The following is a 24973-nucleotide window of genomic DNA, read 5'->3' as shown; positions in this document are numbered from 1 at the left end:
AGAATTTGCACGTTTAAAGTTTTCAAAATAGTTTCAAACAATGAAAAGTTTCAAAAATAGGAATGATACAAATAACATCCGTATAACCTTTGCCCAGATTCTTAACCTATTGTTGTTATTTTACCTCATTTCTTTATTATTTGCCTGCTTCCCACCCCAAGTATTTTTTCTAAATTCTTGGGAGATGTTGCATACATCATGGATCTTAATCCCCGTATACTCTGTGGATTTCCATATCTCCTAAGTATAAGGATATCCTCTTATAACTACAGTACAGCTAACAACTTCAGTGATTTACTATGGATAAAATAGCATATCTAATCTTCTGTTTCTATTCTAATTTTAATTAATTCAAAAATGTTTTTTAGCACTTTTTCCTTCCAGTACAGGATCTAGTCCAGGATTAGCTATTGCATTTTGTTACCACATCAATTTAGTCTCATTTAACCTGGAACATTTCCAGACTATTTTTTGTTTTTTGTGTAATGGTATTAACTTTTAAAAAATATTTTATAGATTTATTTCTAGAGAGAGGGGAAGGGAAGGAGAAAGAGTGGGAGAGAAATATCAGTGTGTGGTTGCCTCTTATGTGTCCCCTACTGGGGACCTGGCCTGCAACCCAGGCATGTGCCGTGACTGGGAACGGAACCAGCAACCCTTTGCTTCACAGGTCTGTGTTCAATCCACTGAACTACACCAGCCAGGGCGGTATTAACTTTTTAAAGAACAATGTCTCTCTTTTTAATGAAAGCTTTCTCATGTTGGGTTTGTCTGATCTGTCCTCAGGATCAGGCCCAGGCCCATCTATTATGCATCATAAATTTACCTAAATGACCAGTGCATCCTTCTCAGGGTATCAAGTCCTGAGGCACATGGTGTTCATCTGCCCCTTGTGGTAATGTTAAGAATTGCATGTTTTAAATTTTAGTGAAAATTGTATTTCCCCAAACCTTTCGCCAGTTTATACTCCAGTCACAGTTTGTGGGGTTTCCCCATGTCCTCATCACCCTGCCCCACCACACACACACACCACGTTACCTTCAGTCTTCTTCACTTAGGCCTTCACTCACACTGTGCTTGTTGATGCTTTGTTTTAAAAAGAAACCAATGAATGTTGTCTCTCATTTCACTTGGAGGCATACCTTAATATTCTTCTCTCACAACAAATGTTCTCCAAACACCAAAAATGTGGCAGACTCGCATGGCTTTTCTGTACCCCAAAACTCACTGGTACTCAGTCTGGGGGTGACAGTCTGGGGGCACAAGTGTAATGGGACCTTTGCTTGAGAATTTGGGGCTCTGTGTTCTGTGAAAGTAAAACAGAAGCCAAGTATTTCTTCTCCTTTGGGAGAGAAAAGATGCCACCTGCCCTCCACACACAGGGACACATGTCTCCCTTTGTCTTGCCTTCTTCTTTCTTGTTACCCACTATAGGGAAAAGGCAGCATAGACTTCGGAATGGAAGGACCTGGAGTCAAGTGCCCCTGCACCTGTTATAAGATGTGGACCTGTGGCCACTCTCCTCTCCTCCTTAGCTCTCAGGGTCCATAAAACAAACCTCAGCATACCTGGTGTATGTCACCGATGGGGATGGTACACAGGAAGGCGCTGGCGGCCTCCCTGGCTGGTCTTTGGGGCAGGCGCTGCCCCTCCCTGGCCACCTCTCACTGCTGCCAGGGACCAGGGCTCCTGCAGGGAGGCAGGTGGAGCAGGCTCACTTGCACATCTCACACTCCACCAGCATTAGCTAACAGCTCCTCATCCGCCCTTCTGAGATAATTAAGCATTATTATCCTTATTGGCAGGTGGAAACAGTAAGACAGAGTGGTTAAGTGACTTAGTTATAACTGCCGGGATTGTTCAAGGGAGAAAGCGTGCCAAAAAGGAGGTGTAATTCACGAGACTAGAAAAGCTTAAGCTATTTAAGGTGAATGATTATTTTTAAATAGCTGTTGGAGGGTGGGGGCAGGAAGAGAGACTAGAGACGTGGCTAGTGGACATCAGGGAGGCACCAACAATTATACCACGAATGAGGAATATACCTGCTATACCTATTAGAAGTGTCAGGCACTTACATTGCATGAAGAGGAAGAGAAAAAAACTGAAGGCTGTAGTCAAATCAGGACAGTGGAATAAACCCCACAAGCTTCCCACAAAGCTGGACAGAGGTCCCTGAGATGGCCAGCATCCATCTGCAGACAGAATCCAGCTGACCCAGCAGCCCCCACCTCTTGCTGCCTACTGTCAGGAGCCCCTGCCAGCCATGTTGCCATGGGAGGTGTGGCCCTACCTTAGAGTCCCAGGAAGCCCCAGTGTCCTCCTGCATATGGGGGCGTGAGGGCCATGGGACATATGTGGGTGAAGGTGGGAGAAGTATCATGGCCTATTGACAGAGATAGGAGCCACAAGGACATGGGTACAAGTGGGAGAGTTTAGGGGTCACTGGCTGAAAAAGGAAAGAAATGTGGCCTCTTGGGGTGGGCCTGGGGCTAGGGGTGGACAGCAGTGAAGCAGTAGCGATGAGGGACTCCAGGAAAAGCACATTCCCTCACGTGTTCAGAGAAGCAATGGATATACACTGGACACAGCCCAGAAAGTGAAGAGGAGAGATAGCAGGGTGACCATCTAGCCTCCTCCCCAACCCTGCCTGTCCCCTGTTCTCTGGTCCCCCCTGCCAACCTTGTCATCCAAAAGGCCTAAAGTCTCATCCTCCTACTACCACCTCTCCCTTGGGGACGGGGAGTTCTTGTTTCAGCCGCAAAAAAGACACACCCTTGCCCACCAGGTCTCAGATGGGTACTGGCTCCCTCCGTAGGCAAAGTGCAGAGACTCTAAAGCCCATCACCCAGCCACTCTCACCAGGGGCAGACTCTTCAGGACTGATAGGGAGGCCCAGGCCTGGGGCATTGCATAAAGAGAGACCAATTCTGAACCATCACTGGGCTGATTCACGGTGAGACATCTCTGGACAGTGCCCTCCTCAGGAAAGAAGAGGTATTGTTCCATTTTCCTCCACTCCCCCTGGCCTGGCTCAAAGAGCACACCCACTGCCTGCTTGTCAAATGAATGAAGTCTGCCAGTGAATTATTTAGCACTGTCTCTCCATCCTTTCTTTTTAATTATAAACTCAAGATGTGCTGTATGATAAAATAATAATAAAGCCCGCATCTCAGCCATCCGGGGCTATTTTGAGGGTGGGGAATAAAAGACAGCTGTTTGCCCTGACAGTGTAATACAGAGAAGCAACGTCTGTTTGGTTGAACAGGGTTTTTGTTTTGTTTTTTTCTCCAGCTGGGAAACGTCACCAAGTGGCCTTTCTGTTCTTCACACATGAAACACACACTATCATCCGCATATTTTTAGTTAATTTATGTCCAAATAGGCTTTTCTCTAGCTGCTGGAAAATGGTGTTTGGGCTGCAGTTACCTTCCCCAGCATCTTACGGAAGGGTTTCAGAGCCCACAAAGCTCAGGGGAAAGGCAGCAAGGACCCCACTGACTGTAAATCTCTGCATTTGTAGTTATTCAAATCACATATTTTATTACTCGTATGAAATATAGTGTGCCATTCATTTTGGAGGAGCACCTAATGCTTCAAGAAAAGCTTTGAAAAACATTCTATTTAGAAACAATTTTGTCTGCAGCCAATGCAGTGTGTCTTTTGGGGTTGTCTTTTTCTGTTCGGTGTGCTATTTGCATGACAAATAAGACCATCCTCTCCAAAAGCTCACCTGTTCCTGCAGCCTGTTTCCCACCTGAAGTTCTCATTCTCTGTATGTTGCATCATAAGCCTTAGCATAGTAATAAATTACAGTGTCACCATCAAGATTGTGGCTTCTGGAAAGAAAGAAGCAGCAGGGCCAGATGAACTCTTTTAGAAGATGGAGAGACTGTTTCCATGCAAATTCCTGGCGTCCTGGGGAACTAGGAACAGCCTCTTTATTATATAGAGTCAGTTGCGATTCAGCAGCCAGAAGCCATTTCCACTGGCTGTTAGAAGCCGGTAGCATTTGGAGAAAGATAACCTTTTAGGCAGAAACTTTTTTTCCTTCTTGGCTGATATGAGCCTTATCTGGAAAAGTCACTGGGCTGATCAGATTGAGGAAAATGGGTCAGTTTACTTTCAGAGTGCTTTTAAATGGAGACGTTCATTCTGAAAGACGTTCTTAATTTAACGTTTAGAGCCAGGTTGGACCTCTCAGCCCAGGGCGGTGACTAGGGAGTGGGAGGAAGGCATGTCCCCTGGATACACCCTGAGGGCAGGGCCATCTGTGTCTGAACTGTTTACAAAGGGCAGAGCAGAGCACAGGTCACTGTCAGATGCCTCACAGCCAGGGTGGTCACTGCTCCTAGGGGAGAGTCCACAGCCACTCCAGAAGGATGCTTGCTGTGCAATGTCGACTTCATTCTCTCTCCATTTCCCTTGGGCCACAGGCATACTTGATGGAAACGTTGATGAAGCCAGTCGCTGCCTTTTTTCCCCCATCAACTGGAGGTCTTTCGAGCTTTAGTGCAACGTTAGCAAGTTTTTGCCATGTGTACCCCAACCCATTCTTTTACTCTGGGTAGACATCGCTCATCAGTCACAACACTCCTCCTTGCTGAGCCCAGAGGAAGCCCCAGAACCCTTCCCAACCCAGCCACTTGAATAGCAATTCAAGATGAGACTTCACTCAGTCTATGACTTATGCTTGCTGATCTATGGGTTTCTTAGCCTGGATACATAATTTACAACTTACTTATCCTGGGGTTGATCTGTGCCAGTGGTTCTCAATGTATGGGAAGCATACTGGGAATTTGTTAGAAATGTAAATTGTTGAATCCTATCCCAGAACTCTTAAATTCCAAAGTCTGGGTTGTGGCCCTGTGGTGGGTGTTTTAACAAGCCTTCTGGGAGATTCTGGAAACCACTGCTCCTGGCCAGTCGTCATGACTAATGACTTCACATTAGGATTACCTGAAGCATGTTAAAACCTACCAATGCTTGAGTACCACTCTCAGAGATTCTGAATAAATTAACTTCCCTAGTGTGACTCCAGTGGGCAGCTGAGCTTGAGAAGCACCAGGCTCGGCTTTCTGGGTTTGCCAGCAGAGGGGTACTGACTCTACTTTCAGCTACTTAGGCTTGCAGTGGCCACCTGGCTGGGACATGGCTGGTGGGGTTCTCTCCCAGGCATGTCATGCCTCTCTCATGAGGAAGAGTAGAAATGGAGGCTCCAGCAGCAGTATCGGAGCCGCCTTCTGACTGCTGTCCTCACCACCACGTCAGTGGCCGTGACGTACTGCCTGGGTCTGATCAACAGCCCTGAGGAAATATGGCAGAGACCTCTGTGGTTTATCTGCAGGGCTTTGCTCTAAATGTTGGAGGTGTCCCTCATTCCTGAATTCCACTGCCCTCTGTTCATGGTGAATGAGCCCCCTGGGGATTTAACAGGAGTATTTTTAGACTAGTGCCTGATAACGTTGTACATACTCAATGTATTAGTTTCCCAAGGCTGCTGTAACAAAACACCACAAAGTTGGGGGGGGGGGCTTTAAACAACAGGAATTTATCCTCTCGTAGTTCTGCAGGCTAGAAGTACAACATCACAGTGTTGGCTGGGTGATGCTCTCTCCTAAGGTTCTCAGGAAGAATCCATTCCATGCCTCTCCCCTAGTTTCTGGTGGTTGTTGCCAGTCCTTGGCACTTAGATGCATCATTCCAGTCTCTGCCTCTGTCTCCGTATACTATTGTCTTACATGGATGCCGGTCGTTGGACTCAGGGCACACTCTCAATCAGTGTGGCCTCATCTTATTTGCTTATGTCTTCAAAGATCAAATTTCCAAATAAGGTTATATTTACTAGTTAGTATAGGAGGATAGAACTTGAACATATCCTTTTGGGGGAATAAAGTATTATACATAAATTCTTATTTAATAATAACACTAATATTGGGGTAGTTTACAGATATATATGTATATATATATTTATACTTATGAGTATGGCATAATGCTCTGTCATAAACCTACCACTTTAAGGGATTCCTCATGTATCATGATTTGATGAACACCTCCATGATCACCATACTTATATTCATGGAGGTCTGGACTTGTGTTGTGTCCCCATGGACTCTTTGTCTCACTTAAGATGGCAGAGAAAAGTACAGTAGCAATGCCCAGGATGAATAACTAGCAATTGGTCCTGTGCTTGGATGTTGGCTTGTAAAACTCCACAACTGAGTGGGTTCTGGAACAAAAGCTATGAGCTGTGCTTATGTAATCTCACTGTGGCAAGGCAGTGAGCTGCCTGGGTGACATGGGGGACATCCATTGCTCCTTGACAATGGGGCTGAGTCTTATCACTGCCACCTCCCCAGCGGGATGTTGGGCAGAGTGGGTGCTGCAGCCTGTGGCAGACTGGTTGAGGCCAAGGGACTAAAATGCCTCTTCAGAGACCTCCACCCGCTGGCCTCACACCTGCCAGCAGGTGTGGGTGTGGATTATCAGCAGGTAACAGTGAAGATGTCTGTGTTAGAATTAATCTGCTACTAGATACCCTCTTTTTGTTTATCAAACTACATGCACACAATCGTCATAGTTTGTCTTATACCTGAGTTAAGGCACGATTACTCTGAAGCAGTGGATTTCAAATTTTTGGAAAATGCCTCAGCAGCACAGCCATTCAATGCCACGCTGTGTGTGGAAGGTCAGTGTATGATGTTATTTAGAGCTCAACAGTCCTGATGGCAGTGATGTGCCCCTTCCTCCTCTCTCTTCTCCCTCCCACATGCCCCAACAGTGCCCCCCTGCCTCAGCTCTAGGGCAACCTAGTCCCTGCAGAAGGCAGACCTTCAGACCGTGCCCACAGCATCCTGGGGTAAGCAAGTCATCTGGTGCTTGGAGAGACCCCGTGCAGGGGACAATGTTCAGCCCCTTTTTGCCCATGTGGATACAGATTGTTTCCCAGTGGGCCCCATCTCTTCCTCACCCCAACCCATCAAGAATTCTCCCCTCATGTTTCTTCCCATCAAACAGAGCAAACCGCTCTTCTATGCCCCTTCCTCACACCTGCACAGGTGAGGGCCGGGGACTCCTAGAGCTCTCTGCAGTCAGATGAATGCAGTGGCCTTAGGCTTTCTGGTCCTGGTGTCTCATCCAGTGGGAGGGCACCCTCACCAGCAGAAACCCTGCCTGCTGCAACACCGCCCACTTCCTTTGCTCCTAGTCCCCTGCGTGGGGCTGGTCACCATCTTCTAAATTAATAGAAATTCTTTCACATAGTGAAGGCAAGTTAAATGGTCATTACTGTAATTACCTCTGAGCACTGGACGACAAGGCAGATGGTATAATGTTTAAAAGCTGGGAGGAAAGTTTGAAACTCCCAGAAGGACAGCACCTGTCCCCTGTCTCTGGCCTTCCTTTGGTTCTGCCTCAGAGGTCAGCAGCCCCTGCTCTCTTGGCTGAGTGGGAGAGCTGGTCATGACAAGCTGTCACCTGCATGTCCAGGGCCTCGGTTCTCAAAGGCTCTGCCACCTGCTGGGGTGGGGGGTGGCAGTGACAGGCCCGACTCCGTGTTCAGTGAGGCCCAGCAGCATGAGGTGGCAGGAGGGCTGAGGCTCCCTGCCAGTGGCCCTGGCAAAGCCACTTTGCATGTGAGAGGGAGCGGCTCAACAGCTGTCACCGTGGGCCCTGGGGTCTGCTCCAGGCTTGGCAGAGAGGACACCTTCAGCCTCCCAGACTGCCTCTTCAAAATTCAGAAAAGCCTCACTTTATCCACCCTCCACCTTCTCTCTCTCTCTCACACACATACACACACACACATGCACATACACACAAGATAAGCCTCAACGGTCTTTTACTCAGGGACCCACCCGGCCAAGTTTTCTCCCTGCCTGTCACTCTGACACACCTACTGATATGTTCTCACATGGAGCCCTCTCTCATTTCTTCCCTCCCCACCCTCCACCTGCATGCACTCACATGCACATGTGCACATACAGTCACACTAGTCAAACTCCTGCTCGCTCCTACCTCACCTAACCCGGGTATCATGAGAGAGCAGGAAGCCTGCACCTCTTCTCCTCTGGGCCAGACCTTCCCCAGGTGTGGCAACACCATCACCCCTACGGGTGACATACAGCTTAGGGCCCCTGGTCCTCCTGTCTTTGACAACTCTTGGTTCGTTGGTTGTATTTTCTACCTTTTTTCCCCAGTCATGAGTAGCATGTAGATAAAAGCAGTAAATTCACTCCTGTTCTGAGGGGTGGTGAGAACAGCATGTCCTGTTGCTGAGCAGCTCAAGCCTGCTCTCCAGGCATTTGTCATGTTGCTGGTTGCTGCCATTTGAGCTGAGGACATCTCCCACCACAAAAGCCTGCCATGGTCCCCAGGGGAAATCAGGACTGTTTTCTTTGCAGAAAGCTGGACCTGTGCCTGGGGAGGTCCAGTGGGCCACCTTTCTTCCTCCCAGACCCTGAGTAGGAGCCCAAATAAAAATACACTTTGCCATTTGCTCTTTTCTCTCTCCCTCATGCTCAGATTAACCACTTACATGTTTTTAAGGTATTTTAGCTAAAGTCCAACATGTATCTCTGGTGGTTTAAAGAGATCGTGTGAACGGTCAGAAGAAACACAGCCTCCTTCAGCTGAAAGCACGAAGGCAGTGAGAGGGAGCGAGGGAGCTGCAGGTTGTGTGGGTTATAGAGGCAGAGTCCAGGCTTTGAAAAGGGGTCATGGGAGTCAGATCCCGGTATTTGCGTGAAGAATTGAATCTAAGGAGCATATTTGTTCTCCTCATCTGAATGATGAGTGTTGGAGGGTGGCCTCGGCCAGTGCCCCCACTTTACCCCTGTTAGTGGTGTCAGTTTCCTGCAGAGTGTGCCCTGCCCTCTGCTCACCTCCCTTTACTTCCCCTTCATCATCTAAGCTTTAGCCACCTGGCTTCTCGGCAGTGACTGTCCTCTCCCTCACCCAGTGTCTGCATGTGCGCCTCTACCCGGACTTCCCCTCTCCTCACTTGCCTGAGTCACATCTACTCGTCCTCTAGGACTGAGCATGGTGGAATAGTAGTTAATGTGCATGGTGTTTACCCTCTACCCCAGGCCTGTCCCAAGTACTATATGGATGGTAACCCACTTGCTCCTCACAACAGCCTGACTTTGTCGGTGTGTTCATCACCCCTGTATTGCCAATGAGAAACCGAGGCACAGAGAGGTTAGGTAACTTGCCCCGGTCACACAGGTAGAAGGGAGCAGTACCGACATCCATACTCGCCCAAAGGCTCCAGGAAACTACGCCTCTACTTGCCCCTGCCCATCGTCCCTGCCCCTCTCCTGTGTAGGGAGGTCTCCTCTGGTTCTCAGAACACCTTATATCCCCCTCGGCCTCACCCTCATCACTTTCATCTTGTTAACAACACATTTTAAGTCTTTTTGCCTGCCTCCCCATTCCCTGTGCAGCCTGAAGCAGCTTCCCTGGATGGCTTATCTCTGGGATACTAGCTTCTCAGAAAGGCCTGGCACACAGCACTGCTCATTGCCTATTTTTGTTGATAGGGCGAGTAAATGAATGGATGGATGAGGATCACCCCTTAGGTGAATACAGTAGGCCAAGGTCTGGCAGGAAAACTAGGGGCCAAGCAGAGAACCAAATGGGAGATTTCAGGGTGGGGTGCAGGGCAAGAAGAAGGGGGGTGTAACCCCAAGAGCAGCCTGTTGGAAAAGTGCATGTCCAGTCTCTGGATGCTGACCTCTGCAGTGGAGCAGGGAGGGCTGCAGGCATCTCCAGAGACCTTGCCCAGGGTGGTCCATAGGCTGCAGAGAAAGGAGAATCTCCCCAGTTTGTTATGTGGTTTGCTTCCTCCTCACCCAGGTTGTGTGGCTCACATAGCCAATCTCACGTCATATGGATTTTCATGTTGTAGTGCATTTACAACAGTTAGACTCTCCTCCCACCAAACGGTGATGTCAGGATCAGCACATAGAGAACTAGGGACAAACAAAGCTTCAGTACCAGCCATCTCCTCACATGTGGTGTGCCCACATGTGGTGGAGACAAGCACAAGCCATGCAGATGCTTCTAGAGCAGCTCAGGTGCAATGGGGGGCTGCCTGTGGGTCATGGACCATCCCAGCTGTCCCTATTCAGGAGGTATGGGAGTGGGGTGTGTGGAAGGACGTGTGTGCCAAGTTTATTTTCATCTGCCTTCAGCTGGACACCTGACGGTTGGGCTGACCGGCTTCTCCTTCTTCCAGGGAGGGAAAATCCCCGTGAGATGGACGGCGCCAGAGGCCATTGCCTACCGCAAGTTCACGTCTGCCAGCGACGTCTGGAGCTACGGGATTGTCATGTGGGAAGTCATGTCATTTGGAGAGAGACCCTACTGGGATATGTCCAACCAAGATGTGAGTGTCAGCAGCACCTGGTTACCACAAACCCCCATCCAAGAGACCCCACAGGTGGTGGCATACCGAGCCCTCCTAACTGTTCCCAACTCCAGGCCTCATAACCTGACTTGAGGGGATTAGGGGAGGTGATCCAGGGACCCATTTGGCACCAATGTTTGAAACAGTCAAAGAGCCCAGCATGTAGCTGTGATGGTCACAATGACCGCAACCCCTGTAAAGGTGCCCAGGCCAACCCAGGAGACAGTGGGCTGATCCTGAATGGCTGTGGACCGTGAATAGGTCAGGCCCCGATAAACCAGGCAATTCTTCCATGCTGCCGAGCAGCCAGCCCGTGTGTTCTCCTTTCACAACACGAGACGGAGAGGAAGCAGCGCTGGTCTGGAGGCAGCTTCGTACCTCTGGGACTCACACTCCTCGGCTTTACAGATTGGAATTCTGCAGGGACACCTTTTTCCTGAGACTTTGCTCTTCTAGGAGCCCATGTCACCTGTCGCTGACCGAGATGTGAGAAAGGAGGTGTAAGAAAGCCTCCCAAAGCTGGTCAGATTCAGACCGGCCATGGGAGTGGGACCCTGTCTGTGTGAAGGTGTCAATACCCGCTCCAGGTGGCCCTAATGGGACAAGGGTATGAAGGAAAGACAAGGGCCATTTGAAACCCTTTAAGTAAGGGTACTGGGGGTATTCCAGATGGGACCCTTTGCTCCATAATTACTAAAATGTTGGAAACTTTTGAGGATGACTTGTTTTGATAAAGCCCCAGTCAAAAGTTCTGCCTGGATTTTTGCACTGTCCTGGACCCTGGGCTGTTCCCCAGGACCCGTTCTTCCTCTGTATTTTGAATACATGTGCTTCCCTTAGAACTAAGAGGATTTCTCTTTGCTAAGCCTGCATAGCGCTGTTTTCTGCTTGCTCTCCCTATACCCTTGGTGGTGGTGGTGAGGGCAGTTACTATCTTTCTCAACTTACAAGCGAAATAAAGGCAGGGTTGTTCTCCTTTCAGATTTCTAGGCAGGGCACCCAGCCCCACTGGGAGCACCTCCATGTGGGGGTGGACTCCAGGGCACCAGTAAATGAGAAGTCAGCCCTCAGCCAGCCCTCTGTCCAGCTCAAGATTTAAAGCCATGGCAGTTGCCCAGAAGATTGAGAAAGATGGCAAGCTAGGAGTCCAGAAAACACTTTCCGGGGAGACAAAAGAGGAGCTGGGTGCTGCTATGACAATGCACCCCACTCCCAAAAGCAGAGTGGCTTCAGCCCAGACAGGTGCCAGGGCTGCCCCCTTAACCAGGTCTCAGTGCCAGCCATGTGTGGCATCTGGGTCCTCTATTATCTGTGATTATCCATGCTTCGCCTCTGCTCCTATAGCATGGCGAATCAGTAAGTATCAGAATTAATGCCGAGGCTGCTTCACGAAATCAGCTGCATGCTGGTTTTGTCCCTAACATCGGCTAGATGAATAATAAATATTAGTCAGAGAAAGCAGACCCATTTTGTTCTGCCCAGAGACTTTAATCCGATTAAGAACAATTCAGCACACATAGAATGGATTATGAAACTGTCTTGACAGGCAAGATTTGACATTCAAGATATTCTCAGCAAATGCATTTACCTATGCTGAAAACAAATGGAATTTCCGATATTAGACTTCCAGAATTTCTAAATAATTTATACAAAAAAACACTCATTGTATACTAACTGTGGCAAAGTATGATGCTTGCTGGGAATATTCATGGAGGGTTTCCAGTCCAGTGGCACGTACATGGGGTGGTGACGACGTTTGGATGGAGGAAAGCATCCCATATATTTGCCGCTTGGGCTGGGTGTCAAAGGCAATAAGAACATCTGCAAAAGAGCAGTTTATTCTAATTTTGTTGTATTTCTCCAAATAAAGCCCCTAAGCATTGTCCCAAATACCATGCTGCTGTCTGTGGAGGGTGGGAGGTAACTTCAGCTCACTCAGAACACATCTTAGGACCTGGCCTGAGAGAGAGCCAGGAGGGACTCCCAGCCGCTCGGCTGCAGCCCCTCTCATCAGAAGCCACAAAGGTGGTGGCAGTAACGGGTTTTACAGATGACAATTGAAGGGCTTTAAGAAAGAGAATTGCAGAGGCAAGTCGGAGTGCTGGTAATTGGGCTTCCAGAGCCCAGGAAGGTCTTTGAACATGTATAGAGAGTTTGTCAGCCAGAGAGAGGACTTGGAAGTTCTGCTGCTTGGATCTGATTGACAGAGATAATGAGAGTGGCAGAGTGGTGGAGAGAAGCTGCTGTTCTGTTGAAACATCAGAGCTTAACTTAACCCCCTCTGCCCTGGTTCCTCCGCTGCTCTGAGCTCCTTCACTACACTCTCCAGGTACTGCCCACTGCCCAACTCACTAATGGTAAATGCATGGGCAGCCTGGTGCCTCCGTTTAAGACAGCAGGGCAAGGGGGAGGACTCTGCTCACTTCCCAGGGGAACGGCAGTTACTTTATCAGGTGTCATAGGCACCTGGGCTTAACCCACATGCTCCTGTTCCCACCCAACCCACACAGCTGCCACATCTGGGTTCAGGGGAACAAAGGTAACCCTGTTCTCCACCCCATCCTGCCCCTTTAGGCCCTGGGGCATTGGCTTACATTGACCTTCAGGCTGGCCCAAATAGTTGCTGTAGGACCATTCAAAATGAACCAGCAGCCTGCTCAAGTGAGAGTTGCCTAGACTGGTTCTCCCATAGCCTACACCCTCCCTCTCACCTTCTCTCTGGAAATGCCACTTGATCTCACCCTAATCTTTGATCTTTTCAGCATCCATTCATCCCATCCCATTATGGACTGAAGAAAGGGGCCCAGGACGCACTCCAATTTTCAGTGTTACTCAGTAGGACACTCTATGCCTCCAGTCTGAGCCACACTTTCCATACAATTCCAACACAGTCACTGGAGTGTAGACCCTTCCATTGGCCAGACTGAAGGTGTTTCTCCGTGTCTCCTCCCTCTTTTCCTTGCCTCCTAGCAAAGCAGGTATGACAGGACAATTCCAGAGTCCCCCTAGAGGACTGGAATTGTTTTTGTTTTGGATTTTTAAAAAAATAATGATGTTTTAATATGATTATAAGTTATATGTACTCAGGAGGTTTGGAAAACACCCAGATCCTTAAAAAGAGAATAAAATTATCCAAAGGCATAGTACTTCAACAAAAGATTCAAGTAGACAAATGCTATCCACACATGAATTAATGACCTAGGTAGTTTTTCTTCAGGATGATAAGTAAAGGCTTTTTTTCCCTTCATAAATATAAGCAGCATCCATGCTCTCAGAGTAATAACAATGAAATTATCTAGAAGAAACAGAGAATGGAATTAAGTTGCATTTTGTAAACAGGAGCATGAAAGGGGGTTCGAGTGCTATCTTTCTGGACCCCGAATGACCAGCAGCAGAACAGTGAAGTTCTTTGCAGAGAGGACGTCTACTGGAATAGACGTGACAGAAATAACGGCCTCCACATGATACAGGGCTGCTTTCTACTGCTTATGTGTTCAGTGCTCAGTACTCATCGCCTCACTGCATTGTGTAATCTCTGTAACAACCCCACCTGTGCAGTTTCAGGAGGTCATGTGACTCTCCCAAGTGTCTGGAGCTATTAAGAATTGGAACAAGGATTTGAACCCAGGCCTCCGAGGCCTGCACCCCTAATCACAGTGCTTCCCGCTCACCACCACAGCACCTGCATCTGTTCTCCCTGTAGACCTGTCACGGCTCCTTGGTGTCCTCTTCAAAAGAAAGTCAGCACAAACAGAGGAAATCTAAAAACAAACACCAGGACAGTCTTCCAAAAACTCCCAGGAGGTAGCCTGCAGAGGTAACAAGGGAAAACAGTGAAGCCACATTCAGTCTGAAGCTCACAGGCTGAAGATTCCATGCCTGCATAGAGTCCCCAGTTTCTCTTGATTCTCCACCAGGAGTGTTTGGTCAGCTGGTCGCACCGTGGAGCTGTGCCCCTTCCTGAACGACCGTCCCAACTCCAGGGCTCCTTCCTCTTAAAGGCAGATGGGAGGGTAATCTTGTCAGTGGGGAAAATCAGGATGTGGGGCTCTGGCATCAAATAATTTGAACAGAGATGCCAATAGTTTAGGAGTACATGGGCTGCCCTGAACTGGAAAACTTTGGCGGCCCTTAGCCCTGTGAGAAGTTAAATTTGTAGGCTAGCCCCTCCTGCTGGCCCCACCCAGCTTGGGCTTAGGCAACCCAGAAAGAGCTCGTGGGGCCATTCAACGGGTCATCCCGTTTGTCTCCACAGTGGGCAGGCAGTCTGTGCCAGGGTCCCTCAGTATGGCTGCCTGGAAGAAGCTGGAAAAGGGTGCTGGCATGTGAGCCAGACTGATGGAAGTTCTGCCTGGGGGGTCCTCCTAAGGGATTAGTTGGTTTAGACCCATACCCCTGTCTCCCATGAGGACCTACAACAGCCCCCAGGCTGTGATTACAATGGCAGTGGCACAGAGGCCTGCAGAAGGTGGGCTTTGGGATAGTCAGAACTTATAAGCAGACCCCCCTGGGGTTTGTGCCCAGCCCTATCCATTTATTTACTAGCCGCGTGCCTTCAAACAAGTCACTTCACTGCCCCTGCCTCCATTTCCTCAAGTGGGAAACGGGGCTAAAATGCCCTCCGAAGAGGATAGCAAGTAATTCGATTGACAAGTTTGGCAAAGAGAAAAAATCTGTCGGTAGTGCAGCATATTATTAAAAAATGCATGTTCCCATTTAAAAAAAAATGTCTGCAGTCACTGACTTTATGTAGTGATAATGTTGGTGTGGTTTGGATGCACGTTTGTTTTTCTGCCCCATTGAGTGGAAGGAATAATGCACCTTGATTGTGTCTAATGACTTCACATTATCATATTATCTCATGCCCCATCTCATGTCCCGTACACCATGCATAGAATTTGTAAAAATATAAACTGATTGACAATAGTCTCTCTCCATCCAACTCACAAAGTACAAGGGGAAAAAACACACAAGCATAATTAGTTGAAATGAATCTGACATTTTTTTAAGTAGAGGCAAAAACACCTGAAAATTCCTGAACTCCCAATTATTTCTTTTGTTGTTTAAGGTGCTCTGACTGTTTATTTTAATATAAAATCAATGCATAATTATTATAGAAAATAAACTTACAAACAAGCAAAAGACAAACATAAAGAGCATTCAAGTTGCTACCTGCCAGGAGTCAACCACCATTAACTCCGTGGTATATATCTTCCCAAGGTTTTTTCTATGCATGTGTATAATTTTTGGTTTTGGTTTTGTTTTTATTTTTGTTTTTTACAAAAGCAAGATTATATGATACCTGCAGTCATGCAGCCTGCTCTTTTACCTAATATTCTAATGTGAGTACATTTCCATGTCAATAGGTACATTTTTGCAACATCACTTTAAGGCCTGCTGGTGTGCCAGGCTTTCTCTCTATTGTGTTATGAGTACAGCATAATAAATCTGTATGTTTAGCACTGGGTCATTTACAATTATTTTTTCCTATTACAAAAAGCACAGAGCAGGTGTAATTGATTTAAATAAATGGGAAATTAAGAAGTAAAGGGTGAAAAACACAATATGAAAATAGACAAAAGCATTTGAAAATCCTAAAATCTGTACAAAATTATCCCCTGGAGTCTGCAAAAATTAACAAAACCTGATTGGGCATATTTATTGTATATCACTTTGTTATTTTGACTATTTCATTGTACTGAACCAATTTGTTTAACCAAAGTATCTTCAACCCAATTCCTGTTGCTGCCTCTTTTTTTAAAGTTAACAATGTTATTAAGCATTCGTTTATTTGCATTTAAAAATTATTTTATTATTGTTCAATTACAGTTGTTTGCATTTTTCCCCCACTACTCCCCCCAACTCCAACCAAACCCACCTTCCTCCCTTGCTTCCACCCTCCCCCTTGGTTTTGTCCATGTGTCCTTAATAGTAGTTCCTGAAGACCCTTCCCTCCATTGCTGCTACTTCTTGAAGCTTAAGGCGAACAATGCCTAGAGAAGCCTCAGAAAGTCCCTGGAATGGAATAGGCTCTCCACCATGTGCTGATTCCTCCCCTCCACTTCCCTTCTTTAGCAGTAAAAGGAAGAATTATAAATAGTGGGTTTACTAGGCTTCCCATGTGCCATTGTTCTATCTGCCCTGGCACCGCCAACTGCCAGTAAAGCAGAACTGGGTCAATGTCCTTTTAAAGAGAGGAGAAGCTCAAGCACTCACCAGCTCATTCTTCAATAAACAATTACAGAGATCTAGTGTGTGTCTGACCAGCACCGGTGCTGGGGACACAAAGGGACAATAACATGTATTACCTGCGTTCTAAGAGTCCGCAGCCTAGGAAGAAAAGCCAAGTACATGTAACATTCCATTATGGTGCAAGGTAGATGAGGGCACCTGGGTCAGGGAGGCTGCATTGTTGGGGGTTAATTTGTGAGTGACTGGCTGGTGGCCTGTTCTTGCGTATGTCACTGCAGGTCATCAATGCTATTGAGCAGGACTACCGGCTGCCCCCACCCATGGACTGCCCAGCTGCTCTGCACCAGCTCATGCTGGACTGTTGGCAGAAGGACCGTAACAGCCGGCCTCGCTTTGCTGAGATTGTCAACACCCTGGACAAGATGATCCGGAATCCGGCAAGTCTCAAGACTGTGGCAACCATCACCGCCGTGTGAGTCTAGTGGTTCCTAGGTGTGGGTGGTCTCATAGTCAGGAGCAAGGCCAAGAGCGAGACTGCTAGCTCATTTCAGTCCATTGTGAGCAAGGGTAAAATGACTGAACTTATCCACTAATAGAAGAAGTTGCAAGACTCTTCATGTAGACCTATGTTAAGAAACCTGTCTGAGTCTTTACTTCCCATTGACTTCAAATGGGCTGGGCATTGGGCTCTCTAATAGTTGAGTGTATCTGATCTGATTGGTATGAGGCCATACTTCTGGGTGATCCTGTTTCCAGAAGGCACCCGTTCTGTCTAGTCTGCTAGGCTAAACAGGTGCATAGTCTGCTAGGCAGGTAGAGGTGCAAACTCGGAATCTTGGCCAACCAATTAGCAGGTAAAGGCCCTCACTGCTGGGGGCAAAGGAATACAAAGCAATTGGATTTGTTACGAGAAAATGAACAGAACAACTGTCTACTGTCAGCAACCACCAGTTGTACATTTTCATTGTAACTCATTTATTGTTCATCCTTTTAACCAAAGTTTATTAGGTGCATATGTGGCTAAGCACAGCGCCCATTGTTGGTACTATAGAATGAACAGGATAGGCATGATTCCTGCCCTCATGGAGCTTCGAATCATTTAGAAACAGCAAACGTTAATCAGATGATCATCCAAAGATAGCCACTCTAGCAGGGAGGCGCATGATGTTTAGAGAGCATATACCTGCCTCTGTTGTCATGGAAGCAGTCCTGGTGAGAGTGCATTGATGGAAAGAAAGGAAGATGGGAGTAGAGGGGCAAGGGTTCCAGGCCAAGGGTACACCATGTGCAAAGGCCTGAGGGTGGAAAGGACAGGGCCAGTGTGTAGCAGACTGGGCGGTGGCTGAGGTTGGCAAGGTGGTCAAGGGCCAAACTCTTAGAGTGTTTAGGCCTGCTGAAAATTCTGGCCTTGGCTTTCAGAGCAATGAGCATCCTTTCCAGGGTTTGACATGAATTGGGGGCGGGTGAAGGCGATTGACATGATCACATCTGCATTTGTAAAAGAGTATCAGGCAACGGTGTGGAACTTAGGTTGAGGGGAGCAAGCATGTAGAAAAATAGGTAGGAGAGCATTGCAATAATCACAACAGAGAAGACAGGGTCTTAAATCAGGTGAATGATGTGGGAAGAAATGGATACATCTGAGCAATTATGAAGGTCATATCTTTAGGACTTGGTGAAGAATTGGGCATGGGTGCTGAGGAGGAGGGAAATGTCAAGATGGCACCCTGGTTTTGGGTTTGGGTACCTGGGTATCTGCTTTGAGAAAGTGCCAGAGAAAATCAGTGGTGGGCTGTTCTGTTCCATTTGTTTCAATTAGCTGAGGATGCAACCAGGAAAAAAAATGTTACCAATAGATTTGGGGAGGTTGCAGTGGGCTGAATATATTTTTTAAATGCTCTTAGATTTCAGTTTCAGGGGAGTTGTGGATCTTCCATTCTCTTCAGACTGCATGCTGGTCAATCAACCTGTCTAGGCTGACTGACATGTGACAATGCCCAGAGGCACAGGGACTGGCCACCTGGTCCTGAGAAGCCATGCCACCTGCCAACTCAGGATCTGTAAGGAAAGAAGGGTCAGCACAGGGCTCAACCGTCATCCTCATCTTGTCAGGGACACGGCCTTCCATAAAGTGCCATTGCCCAGAACGTGGCTCCCTCTACATACTGCGGCAGCTGTGGGCTCACCTGCTCCTCTCTGTCCCACAGGCCTTCTCAGCCCCTGCTAGACCGCTCCATTCCAGACTTCACGGCCTTTACCACCGTGGAGGACTGGCTCAGTGCCATCAAAATGGTTCAGTACAGGGACAGCTTCCTCACCGCCGGCTTCACCTCCCTCCAGCTGGTCACCCAGATGACATCAGAGTAAGTGATGAGAATCATCGCTGTCCAGCCTGTGGGTGGGGGCGGGGCAGATCAAGGCTCCTTCCCTGCCATTGCCCACAGTCCCAGCCCCGATTCTGGCCTGAGCCCCAGATCTCCACCTCTGAATGGGGCCAGGCTTGGTGGAGGAGCACCTTGGAAAAATGGAGGAGAGGCAGGGGGTAGGGCAGAGAGGCTGAGATTGTTCTGGGCCCCAAATGAGAGGTGTTCAGTCATAGCCATATGTCATTTGCCTAATCACTGAGAGCAGCTCCTCCATTTAAGTTTTTAAACTCAGCCCATCAGAGGGAGCATCCGGATGGAAAGAACTCAGCCAGCCGGCACATTAAACAACACAGCAGACAGAGGCATTGCACTGACTCAGCAACAGTTTCAGATGTGGGGGAGCTTGTGTTGATACCTATGTAGCACTTGTAAATAAGTATACATTTCCATCCCCTACAAATAATTTACCAGCAAATTATTATGCGGCCTCCACAGGACTATGGAGGAATACAAAAACTAAAATCATTCAAATAACATGAGAGTCAGAAAGGGTCTTGAACGTCCACGTGGTCCATCATTTCCCCAAGACTGTTCTGAGTAGCACCTATTCTGGGAAATGTTAATAGGTTCTCCTTGGGAAAAAAGGCCCCCCAGTCAAGTACATTTGGGAAATACTGTGCACTTTATTACTCTCTTGGAGATTCACAATGCCTATTAGCATCGTAAAGGCCATGAGAAGACCTGAAATTAAAAAAAAATAAATAACAGTGAAAACTATTAAATACCGTGGAGACATATTTTTAAGAGGTAGGACTTATGGGAATGCAGTTTGAGAAATGTTCATCTAGTTCTCCCCCTTTCATTCAGTGGATTCAGAAAGCAAGTAAAGCCCTGGCTGGTGTGGCTCAGTGGATTGAGCGCCAGCCTGTGAACCAAAGGGTCACTAGTTCCATCCCCATTCAGTGCGCAAGCCTGGGCTGCAGGCCAGGTCCCCACTGGGTGTCGCATAAGAAGCAACCACACATTGATGTTTTTCTTCCTCTCTTTCTCCTTCCTTTCCCCTCTCTAAAAATAAATAAATAACGTTGAAAGAAAGAAGGAAGGAAGGAAGGAAGGAAGGAAGGAAGGAAGGAAGGAAGGAAGGAAGGAAGGAAGGAAGGAAGGAAGGAAGGAAGGGGAGGAAGGTTGGTTCGTTCCTGAAGAGTCCGGCTCATGAGTGGCAAAGCGGGGCTGCAGCCTGCCTTTCCGACCACTAATTCCACATCCTTCTGAGGGCCACAGCAGCGCCCATACTTTGCTGCATACTAGGATCACCTGGGAATCTTTAAAATTATTGATGCCTGATATTCTGATCGAATCAGTGTGTGGTATACCTGGGCATTGTGATTTTAAAACCTGCCCAAGTGATTCTATAATGCAGCCAAAGTGAGCTAAACTGAACTGACCCACTGAAGTGGCCCACTGAACTAAAGTGGGTCAAAAGTCTAACGTGGAATTGGAAAAAGGCAGATTTTGAAGACACACATAATGTGCACACACATGCACACAAGCGCATGTACACAGAGACCCCAGAGGGGCCCTCACTGGATGCCCAGGCTAAAACATATACTGACGGCACTGGGTTAGGCGGCTTGTAACATACACTTCCCATGGTGCAGGATCAGTCAGGCCACAAGCAGTTGACAAACACAGATCCTCTGTTTTGTGCCAAGCACAGTGGTAGGTGTGGGGTTTCTCTCCCAGGCAGGCCAGTTGCTGAGTCCCAGGGGAGGGGATGATCCTCCACCCCTAGCAACTGAGCACCCCTAGCAACAGTTTCTTGACTCTGCCTCAGTCCCCACCTTCTGCTTTGCAGTCCATCTTCCTGGAGTCCAGCTCCAAGTCTCTGAGGACCAATTGTGCCAGACATCATGCCACTTCCACTTCTTCCAGGGAGATGACTTGAATGTGCATCTAGTCTCAGATCCACTAAACTTCAGACATCATTTTTTTACACCTGCGTTCATTTCCTGGCAATGCCTAAAAAAGACAGTCCCTGACATTATGAATTATTGTCAGACACCAAAAATAAAAAAAGAAGCACTCGCTAGTGGAAAACTAGCTTCCCCATCTTGCAAAGTTAATATGGAGGCTTAGCTTAGCTAACTGGGGACCTGGGTGCAGGAGCAGAAGCGGGTGTTCGTGAAGATGAGGCCGCCCCTGCTTCCCCACTGCAGTCTGGCTGAGTGTGGCAGCTCTGGTCACCTGGTCCCCCACGAACAGAAGGAATCAAGGGGAGTAATTCCCTGAGTCTGGGAATAGCCACATGAAAAAGAACAGAGGAGAGTGACACCAAAAATTAAGGAACTTAGTTCAAAGTAAAAAATGTCCACACACTATTGTAGCAATTAAGTTTATTTGTTGAGAGATAAAAGATGGGGAAAAAAGTAGGAGCAACTAAATAAATAAAATAGATTGCAGGACAGTTTGTGAGTTTAAAATGCAAGCATGCCTCTCAAAAGTGTTTGCTAAAAAGACATGGGCAATTGAACAATCTAAACCAGCTACTGCAGCCTGTGGGGGACTGACCGCCAGCCAAAAGGAGGGGGTCAGGAAAGTGATGGCATTGTGGACGGAGACCCAGCAGAGCCCTCCTCAGGGATCTGGTGCCCAGTGTGCAAAGTGGTCTGCTGTGCTGGAACCCAGGGGGAGTTCAGTCAGGACCTAGAAGAGTTTGAGAGCAGCCCTGCAGGCTGGCTGAGAGCCCAGTGGTCTTGAATTTGAACCCCAGCTCCCACACTGATTCCCCACCGTGTGATCTAGAGCATGTTATTTAACTTCTTTGGGCCCTATTTGTCTTGTCTGTCAATATGCTGATAACAGTAGTCCCCACCTCATTGGTTTGTGCTGAGAGGCAAATGGAATCGCACATTCAAAGCACTTGGCCTACTGCCTATTTCCTTGCCCACAGGATGTGCACGAAAAATGATTGCTGTTTAATTATTACTGAATTTGAATGGTTTGTCAATTTTATAAGGTATTTCCATAAATGTAAATGAGATAGTATATGACAGTGAAAAAGTACTCCATGTCATATATTATCACTTGTATAAGATACTTCCATAGACATAAGTGAGATACTATGTAGCACAGAAAAAAGTACTCAGTGTCATATATTATTTTTTTTATTGACTAAGGAAAGAAGTGTATCTCCCCAACATCACATAATAGGCCATGAAGTCATTCACATGAAGACTCACAGCTTAAAGATGAATCCAAACCAAACTCCTATCCTAAACATAGTCCTTGGTTTCCTGCTTGGCCAGATATTTGAAAGTTATTTTGAGCTCACCCTTCTTAAAAATTCATGATATTAAAATTCAAACAGAGGCAGAAAATGGAAACTCAGGGGAAAAACATCAGAAAACCAAGCAAGCCTCACATCTTTTCAATCACAGTGGGTGATCACTAATTTAGGCAGAAAACCAGAGAATAAATGAAGTCTCAGACAGTCTGTGCTTGGGATGCTTAAAAAAAAAGCAATGGAAAGTTCTAGTTCACCTAGGGCCATACACACAATAAAGGGGCTGCACCAGGCCCCCCAGGATTGTCTAAGTTGGAGGGGACATTGGAGACAGGGGCCACCACATGGAAGAAGTGAGGTTGAGCAAGGAGCTATCTAGGTATGCATTTGCCAAAGATTCTTGGACGCTTTTGGATTTTAAGCACTTTTATTTGCCTTCCATGATGAGTTTCTATCTCTGAAAAGCTATCCTAACACTGAAGTGCCTTCCTTTGTGTTCTTTCCCCTCCTAGAGACCTCCTGAGAATAGGTGTCACCTTGGCAGGTCATCAGAAGAAGATCCTGAACAGCATTCATTCTATGAGGGTCCAGATGAGTCAGTCACCATCGGCAATGGCGTGAGAACTCTTATTTTCTGGGGGAAGGAGAGGAAGGAAAAGGACCAAACTCAAGGGGGAGCCTGAGGTTGAACACTGTGGATTGTCCTGGAGAGACTGGTTTCTCCACTGAGAAATGCGTCACATCAGTGAAGAATAAACTGAATCTGCTCCTCATAGTCAACCTTTGTTTCTCAGTGACAGAATCATATTTAAGATGCTGTGGGAAACCAAATACGGAATAAAATAGGAAAAGGTGATGTTCAACGGACTCGAAGACACAATAGTATGCACTGGGGTTTCGAGAGTGAACTCGCCCCCCCGCCCCCTTCGGTGGGCTGGAGTCATCTAGCTGCAGGAAGGAAGGGAAGGAGGTGGAGGGAAGAAACAGCAGCGTTCCATTTTCTTCCTCGCCAATGACATTCTTTTCTTTTCTACTTCTGTGCTCCTCCCCAAGAATCCTCCCCCTCCTCCCCCATCCATTTCCCTTTGCTCACAACTCGTGTAGGGAAGTTTCTTCAAACAAACCCCAGCTCCTGAGTCTCCAGATGTTGTTCTGTCAGTTGCCAAAGGACTTTGCTGACCACTGCATGGGGGATCCGACCAATTCAATTAATGTCTTCATATTGAAGAAGAGATGTACCTTCAATTGAAAACCTTGTTTTTCTTTTGTTTGCATTTTCTGCAAAAAGGAAAAAGAAACCACAAATTGGGGAAAAAAAAGAAAAGAAAAACCTGTTTCCATGTGCTAGAGCACGCATATGTACGTCTGCGTTATAAGATGACTGTGCTTGTTCGTAAAAGATGCAAACAAGAAAGATATGGGAAGTCTTGGCCCTGGAAAATTTGAGGGGCCAGAACGTGTTGCTAGTTTGGTTTTCTGGTTGGCCTAGTTGGCCTATCGGCTCAAGGGGGAGAAAGGGTACGGAGAAAAAGAAAATGAAATGGGGAAAATCTCTCAAGAACTTGCAAATTCAGACAGGAAACAGGTGAGTGGTTTGAATTGGATGCAGTGTGGGCCATTCTAGAATGATACTGACTGATTCATTATTCCTGGTTACATCTGAAGAGAAGGAGAAGGAAAGTTTCTGGAGAATGTTCTTCCACATCCTGGAATCTGCAATTCAAGAGGTGGCAAGGGAGAATTCTTCTCACCTTATCCATGGACTGGCTTCAGCCGTGTGGCATCCGAGGAATGTTTCAAGTGTGTCTGTGTCTCTCTGCATTCCTTCTTGTACCTCATTGTTCGATTCACTTTTGTAAATTCCACCTAACATTTAAATATTTTTAATTTCTCCTTTTACCTTAATCTCCTTGCTAATTTTATCTGTCTAATTAAAATGAGCAGAAGCATGTCTGGGTTTACATAAAATGGTGTCAGAATGTGTGTTCCTGGACCCCACTGGGTCTGTGTCCAAGTTACAGGAGAATCCTTAACAAACGTCCTTCTTCCCCCTGATGGGGGTGCGGTATACACCTGGACCCTGGGACTCCTGAGAAGCAGAACACGTTAGAGTCACTCTCACTGATGTGACCCAAAGGAAGAACCAAATAAATGTGAGGCTCTGGACTCTCAAGTGTGCGGTGTTAAGAAGTCACTAACAAGTAAACATAAACAATCAATAATAAATGATCGGCCCTGGTTTCAGTTCACACACTGCACTTGAGAAGTTCACATGCAGGCCCATTTTGTACAAGTGACTGAAAACCACTGTGGCGTGTCTGTGTACATGCATTTGGAGGGGAGAGGTGTGGGGCAGTCAGAGGAGCTATGGTCCTCACGTAATTTCTTTAACACATACTTAAGGTGAGAGAAGCCTTTTCCCCTAATCCTAGGTAACTTCATACTTGAGGAGGTCCTTACCTCCTGAAGTCCTTTCAAAGAGGCTCATAGGCCTAGGGATCCAGCTCCAACGCAGGGGAGCCCCATCTTAAAGTACCACCCTTATGCTTCACTCCTGGGGGGACAGGAGGAGATGGTCGGAACAGTGTCAGCAGATTCACATGTGGCTGCAAGGTGCCCCAGTCCAGCCACATGGTGGGTAGAAAAGAAAATTTCCCCTAATAGTTTACCAATTCCATGCACAATTTGCTAATTACCCCAAAGACCTCAATCCATGAAGTGTCTTACGAG

At 47.2% G+C, this 24973-nt stretch overlaps 1 protein-coding gene across 1 annotated transcript in view; it reads left to right on the top strand.

Annotated features, from left to right (window-relative positions):
* EPHB1 (EPH receptor B1) overlaps window positions 1-23755 on the top strand; it is a 415980-nt gene extending 392225 nt beyond the window's left edge. Inside the window, exons 13-16 of the mRNA XM_037061235.1 lie at window positions 10232-10381; window positions 16873-17066; window positions 18802-18957; window positions 22756-23755. Of these exons, the coding sequence (XP_036917130.1) occupies window positions 10232-10381; window positions 16873-17066; window positions 18802-18957; window positions 22756-22864 (609 nt within the window). The 3' untranslated portion in view covers window positions 22865-23755. The remainder of the gene's footprint in view (window positions 1-10231; window positions 10382-16872; window positions 17067-18801; window positions 18958-22755) is intronic.
* The last annotated feature ends 1218 nt before the right edge of the window (window positions 23756-24973 follow it).

This window comes from Sturnira hondurensis, unplaced genomic scaffold (genome assembly GCF_014824575.4).
Source record: "Sturnira hondurensis isolate 20B ecotype Veracruz unplaced genomic scaffold, ASM1482457v3 Scaffold0013299, whole genome shotgun sequence".
Lineage (NCBI taxonomy): Eukaryota > Metazoa > Chordata > Mammalia > Chiroptera > Phyllostomidae > Sturnira > Sturnira hondurensis.
The sequence above is the reverse complement of the archived record's forward strand: the minus strand, read 5'-3'. Positions and strand labels throughout refer to the sequence as shown.